Source organism: Dendroctonus ponderosae, unplaced genomic scaffold, assembly GCF_020466585.1.
Source record: "Dendroctonus ponderosae isolate FM_Combo_2020 unplaced genomic scaffold, Dpon_F_20191213v2 Dpon_F_20191213_6, whole genome shotgun sequence".
NCBI lineage: Eukaryota > Metazoa > Arthropoda > Insecta > Coleoptera > Curculionidae > Dendroctonus > Dendroctonus ponderosae.
The window spans coordinates 1,860,161-1,867,058 of NW_026018814.1; the positions used below are offsets into that span (position 1 = coordinate 1,860,161).

Here is a 6,898-nt window from a genome sequence, read left to right on the forward strand (position 1 = left end):
CCACAGAATTCGTTTTGGCATCGTTGGATAGAGAATTGAAAAGTCGATTCAGTCGTAACAACGTGAGTGAGGAAACTCGAGTAGTTTTGACCCCGAAAGCAAAATTTGAATATCAGACACTTAGGTGCAAGATTATGCCAAAATTTCATGTTTTTCGTCCCGTTTTTGCTCATATCTCGGAGGCAAAATGAGCAACAACGCTCATTTGTACATCATTCTAGAGAGAAATAAATAGCATTTTTGGAAAGTGAACCATCGATCAGGAATTGTTGGCAGTTTTCTCAAAAAATGCTTGAAATCAAGAAGTTCTAGGAAAATCATTTAAATTGTGGTAAACAGTTTCTCGCATTTTAATTAGTTCAGATTTACATTATACAGTGAGTCCTAGAAGGATTTTTATTTTATATTTGCGGTTTTTAAGTGGCAAATTTATTTACACAGTTTACATTTACACATTTCTGATGTGTTATTTGGTGGTCTTTTGCTTTATCATTCGTCAATTTTTGGAGGATAAACTTTGCTTTACTTAAAGCTTTCCAAACTTGCTCAAACAGTTTTTAATTCCCGTCGCTTTTTCCCATTTTATGACCAAAGTTTTGCCAGAATTTCCGTTCTTTGAGTTTTGTATTCTATGTATTACTTCTGTTCCGTTCATATTGTGTCATTGTTTTCGTTTTCAGTCTAGTGTTCCTTCAAATTTCTTCGATTGACCAGTTCGATTTTTTATTTGACGAGTTCATTGTCATTGTTCCACAAATTGTTTCTGCGCTTTCAAAATCGCTGATTTAAATGTGGCGCAAACACCCTCCAAACTGTAGCTGCCGATTTTTTCATTATTCCTGTTTATTTTCCTGATGTGCTGTGTTCCCCCTCTTATTTTTAGTTCTTCTAGTTCTTTGTGCCTCATTTTTCACTATTAGTTTGGAAACGACGAGTTTAGTCTGTGTTAATAAAGTTCTGCTTATAATCAATAACCCATTATTTGTCTTTCGTTGCTGCTTATTATTTCTCTGGTTTTTGATCACTGTCTTTGTGTTAGAAGAATGTTTTGGTTATGATTGCTAATTGGGCAGCAATTGGTACAAAAATTTAGTAAAAACCCGCATTTACAAATGAAAACCGACAAAGTTTACTCATTGGCAAATGAAAATCAGTTCGCGCTTGTTACGCACAAACAGAATTTAGAAATTTCTTCTGGAGCTCGGTTGAGCAGAATTAAATAAGACACACGTTCCAGACGCAAAGGATTTCCAGTGAAGGCCAGGGATGGGTGGATATGGGCGATAGTCCAGTTTTCGGCACCGACAGTTCCAATTACATCACAATTGCTCCAGTTCGAGATGGACCAGCTGGCACGTTCCGACATGCCGTTTCTGTGAACATTCCGAAAAAACGCACCATTCCACTCACCCATGGGCGGTTTGAGGTCCAGCGGATTCTCACATGGGACCATTCAAATGATGTGATGTAAGTGCGAAAAAACACTCACTTTTTCCAAGCTCGTCAATACAAAACACCGCTGGAATATTGGCGGGTTAAATATTTTAGTTAAACCTGCAATTACGACGGCTTGAAATATAAATCCCTGTTGGAAATGGCAGTTGGTGAAACACTAAATTTCAATTTGGCCGTAAATGAATAAATGATCGAATCGAAATGATGTCCAATGGGATTTATTGCCGCTAAAGTCGGGATACATGAAATTTTCAAGCGCCTGAACACAATGTCACTGGAACCGCATAAATCACTGTTCTAAACGTTAAAAATTCACAATTTTGCAGCTACTTTCTGGGGGTTCCCGAAGGGAAACCAGGCGAGTTACATCTCTATAGAGTGTCGTCCGTCCCTCCTCGGACTGGAGCGACTTTGCCACCGCCCGTCTGCATAACCTGCGTTAAGGAGCCTCCTCCAACCTCTCCTCCTTATCTGACGTTAGACGAGAGCATTTATAAGTTCAAGAAAGGTAAGCAATCGCAGTCGAGAGAAGCGTTTGGGAAGAAAATGAAATTTTGCCCACTAGGAAATTGGGAGGATGACGACGAAGACACTGTGATAACAACGCCGGCTCCCCGCAAGCGAAAAAAACAGAAGCAAAAGTTGATTGAGAAAGAACCACCTTGCTTGTACCACAACGCGTGGTTTAGGTAAGGGTTTTGAAGTTTCGGTGTTTTTCCTTTTGCCATTCTCTTGAATGTTTCAGCTCAAATTCGCAATATTTCGTATTAGAATGCTTGGGGCCTGGGGTCCCGACTAGTCAACTTTACAAGAACAGCATGCCCAAACCGAAGCTGATCATGTGGCTGCAAAATAACACAAAACTGAGGGAAAGAGTGAGCAGAATGGCCATGCCCCAAATCAAGACCTTTCCCGTGCAGATCTCTGGCGGCTATCAGGCCCATGTCAGGTAAGGTTTTTGTGGGAAACTCGAATGGTTTCCTATTTTTCTGTTTTGCTGCTATTGTGTGATTTCCAATTAGATTACATTTGCCCCCCGGTCTAAGAGAGGACGAGATAACAAGATATCCCCTGGTAGTGCAGGTGTATGGCGGGCCTGGCAGCCAATTAGTAACGGAACGGTGGAGAGTTGATTGGAACACGTTTCTAACAGGTTTGTGCTTTTTACGTTGATTTTTCGAGAATCCTAACAATCCTAACAAACACTTGGGATCCTGCAAAAAAATATGGCGATTTAGACAGGAATTGTGCATTTTTTTACTGGAATGCTGAAAGCATGTGGCAGCAGAACATTGCCCAGTATGTCATACTTTACGGAAAGCGCACTCTCTAGAGCGGAAGTTATACATTCAGACAGCAGACTTTATGGGTTATTAAATTAATGGTTAAAGTCACGAATCTCTAAAATAATGCCCTGCATTGTGATGCATCTAACTTAGAGTGAACGTTCTGAAGTCGACAATTTAACTGATGGATGGAATCCCGGCTTCCCATCTTGAGCAAAGATCGAGTGAAAAATTCCAGGTGATTTCTTTTAAGGTAACAAAGACTTCATAATAGCGCAAATAGATGGAAGAGGGTCGGGCGGACAAGGCCATCAGCTTCTGCATAAGGTCTACTACAAGCTTGGCTCAGTGGAAGTAGCAGATCAATTGGAAGTGACAGAGTAAGTCAATTATTCAATTAACTCTTTAAAATGCTGATAACTTTTATTTGTCTAACACTTTCTTTTAAGAATCGCTCAGAAGCTGCAATAACGCGTGACTCATATTCAACCCCAATACAAAATAAGTTAAGCATTCATCTAAAGTGGTTAAGGTTTTTAAGGCCACCACAGAGCTTTTAAATTTTTGAGCTTAACTTTGGCGGTTTCTCAAAAATCAATAACTGCTTGAATTTAGTTCAAATTTTGCCAATTTATAGATTGATGCTTTGCAAATACTCACGAAAATATTCAGCTAAAGGCTCGTGACGATCTGCGATTGGTGATTTTTTTTAAGGAGCAGGATACCTGAGGACCCATTTTTTTAGCTTAATTTTTGCAGTTTCTCAAAATTCAAATAATTCTTTGAATTTTGGACGCCTGATGCTTTGGAAACAAACACAAAAATACTTTAGTTGAGGTCCTGAGGAAGCTCGTATATAAATTAGCGAATTTTTCTTGAAAATTTTTTCACCAGAAGCTTTTTGAGCTGAAATTTGGAAGAAGTTGGTCTAAAAAATCAACAAGTGCTTCGATTTTATTCAAATTTGGACGAATTGTAGGTTGATGCTTTGCGAATACCCCCAAAAATACTTAAATTGATTCTCACGAGACAAATCTCGTAAAGTTGCGATTTTTTCCTGAAAAAGCAACATTTTTTGACTAGAAAGTTTTTAGAGTGAAATTTGGCGGTTTCTCAAACCTCAACGAATGCTTCGATTCGATTTCAATTTGGCCAGTTTATAGCATGATGCTTTGCAAATACTTGCGAAAATATTCAAGTTGATCAAACTCTTTAACTTACGATTTTTCTCGAAAAAGGAACATCTGTAGACCTCAAAGTTTTTAAGCTGAAATTTGGCGGTTTCTCAAAAATCAACAGGAGCTTCCATTTTATTCAAATCTGGTCCAATGATTGCCTGATGCTTGCAAATTCTTAAGTTTCTTCTGAAATTAACAGATTTTCACCACACAATTTCTGAACTGAAGCTGGGCAGCTTCTGAAAAATCAATGATTGATGATTTGATTCAAATTTGGAAAATTGATGCTTCATAATCACTGGCAAAACTACTTAAGTTGATCCTAACAAAGTTCTTTAGGTTGCCGTTTTTTTTAGAAAAAGGGACATTTTTCGACCAGATTCTTTTTAAGCTCAACTTTGGGGAATTCTCGAAAATCAATAGGTGCCTCGATTTGGCTCAAATGTGACCATCCTGATGCTTAACAAACACTTGCCAAAATATTTAAGTTGGAAAAGCTCAAAAGTTGCGTTTTTTTTCTTGAAAACGGAACATTTGTTGACCAGAGACTTTTTAGGCTGAAGTTTGGCGGTTTCGCAACAATCAACAAATGCTTCAATTTGATTYAAATTCGTTCAAATTGTAACCTGACGCCWTACAAACAGTCACAAAGAAAGTTGAGTTGATCTTGATGAAAAGAACCTCAAGTTGACATTTTTTTCTTCAAAAATTAACATTTTTTTCACCGCAAACTTAAAGACTCTAATGACCAGAATATCACCTCATTGCTTCATCAATTATCGTCTAATGCTAGATTAGTAATTGAGAAAACCTAAGATTCTAAAAACCAACAGACATTTATTTAATATTGGGTAAAAACCTTTSACCCAATGGCATTGAAGGAAATCATAATTTTTCAAGTTTGCTATTAAACCCAAGCAAAGTATATGGAACGAATGCAATACGCATCGTCAGTTAAATGACCGGAATTGCGCAGCCGGAAATTGAACTGGAAATTGGTTATCTGCTCGAAGGAAAATCCGAAAATTCCCCCCGCATATGAAAGTCGGAAAGAGTTTCCGCGGTTTGTGCATTAGCAAAGTTACACCAGTTTCATTGCCCTGAAAATAATCAGTTTCCCATCAACAACTAAAGCTTTTAAAAATCGTTTTCTACCTCTATGTGTTGTTCTAAATGCATGATACGACCGGTATGTGAAATTGGAGCAGCTTAATTTTAATTTTCGATGGCCTGCCGAACCGATAATATTGATAGCTTTCCCCATATTGGGGCCATTTATGCAATATTGCCGAATTGCAATTACGTGACTTGAAGTTGAATTTCCACTCAATGCAACAGACGTAAATAGAGTGGCTATTCTAGACGAATGGAATCGATACTTACCTCACATTTGATTAGTACACAGCACAATACAATTGAATGGGATCATGTGACTCATACACTCGAAAGTTATGACAATTTTTAAACAAAGTTTTACTGGTCACCAGTTTTGAATTTTTGTTTTTGTGATTTATTCACTTTTTAACGATTCTGGCCTGCCCTGTCTGTGAAAATTGCTTTCGCTTTGATTGACTGCTGATTTCATTTCAGCTTGAAATTATGATTTATTAGCAGCTTCCAAATATGCGGGTTGGGGACATTATTAAAGCGAGATCCGCTTATAGGCAACTGGAAATAAATCGATGATTAAATTTGATTAAGTCCTCGATTTACTGCCGCTAGTGCCTCATAGCAAATTAACCAAACGGATTAACGCGAGCGATGATGACGGGGGATTTACGTCGAATGAAAATTATTTGGAACAGTTGGTGGATTTTCAATTATTCAATTTTAGTCGAAAACTTTCCCCGAAATTTCTTGGCAAGATTGTCGCAATTCCGGATAGTTTTATCACTAGCTGGAGCTGCTGAAACCGCCGCGATAATCAAGTTAAATTTCACCCTAACTGACTCTTCTGTTCAGGTACTTGAGGGACACTCAACATTTTATCGACCGAAGACGCGTTGCAGTCTGGGGATGGAGTTACGGCGGTTTTGTGGCTTCTTTGGCTTTGGCAAGTCCGAAAAGCGTTTTTCAATGTGCCATTGCGGTTGCACCGGTCACAAATTGGAAACTTTATGGTAAAACTGGGCAGTCTAAAAATTTGTTGAATCAACGTGAAAGTTTCGTTCTTTTGCAGATTCAGCGTACACGGAACGTTACATGGGGCTGCCGAATGTAACCGAAAACTATAAGGGCTACGATGAAGCCGATGTCAGCAAAAAGGCCGCTCAACTTAAAGATAAAATGTTTTATCTGGTTCACGGTTCAGCTGACGACAATGTGCACTTACAGCAAAGCATGGTCCTTGTTAAGGCTTTGTCGGATGCTGATACGCTTTTCCGACAACAGGTTTGTGAGCGATTTTCCTCTCATTCAATGGACGTAGTTAAGATTGTCTGGTTCCCGCCAGGCCTGGATAACACTGTGTTGAGTTGTTGCCGCTCTCTGAGTTCATGATGAGTTTTAACTCATTGGTTAATGAGTTATAACTTATTTATCTTTTCTGTGGAACCTTTTCCAAGATAAATCTTCCAAATAGTTGAGCATTTTCTCCTGCTTTAACTGATCGGTTTTTGAAAAAACTAAAAAAAAACGTAAAACGGATATTGGCAAAAGATGATCAAGAAGACCAAACTGCAAAGTCGACGAGTTTTCCGGTAAAATCGATTTCTTAATTTTTTGCAAGACTTTTTTCCTGTTTAAAGCAAGGGCGGATCCAGGATGGGTCATTCAATTCTCTATCCAACGATGTCAAAACGAATTCTGTGGCTCGAATGGTTCTTGAGAAACTTCGAAAAAAGCAGCGTCATGTTCAAGTGGATTTTGCAACTCAAAAAAAAATCACGCAAATCTAAAACTTCTTGAATTCAAGCATTTTTTGAGAAAACTGCCAACATTTCCTTATCGATGGTTCACTTTCTAAAAAGGCCATTTATT

The 6,898-nt window shown here is 38.4% G+C and overlaps 1 protein-coding gene across 1 annotated transcript in view; it reads left to right on the forward strand.

The window, feature by feature from the left end:
- The window catches only part of LOC125504783 (venom dipeptidyl peptidase 4-like), an 8,622-nt gene extending 2,016 nt beyond the window's left edge, over positions 1 to 6,606 (forward strand). Inside the window, exons 2-9 of the mRNA XM_048667244.1 lie at positions 1,238 to 1,467; positions 1,782 to 1,963; positions 2,021 to 2,144; positions 2,201 to 2,404; positions 2,478 to 2,608; positions 2,995 to 3,121; positions 5,882 to 6,039; positions 6,099 to 6,606. Coding sequence (XP_048523201.1) covers positions 1,238 to 1,467; positions 1,782 to 1,963; positions 2,021 to 2,144; positions 2,201 to 2,404; positions 2,478 to 2,608; positions 2,995 to 3,121; positions 5,882 to 6,039; positions 6,099 to 6,418 — 1,476 coding nt within the window. The 3' untranslated portion in view covers positions 6,419 to 6,606. The remainder of the gene's footprint in view (positions 1 to 1,237; positions 1,468 to 1,781; positions 1,964 to 2,020; positions 2,145 to 2,200; positions 2,405 to 2,477; positions 2,609 to 2,994; positions 3,122 to 5,881; positions 6,040 to 6,098) is intronic.
- Positions 6,607 to 6,898: the final 292 nt, after the last annotated feature.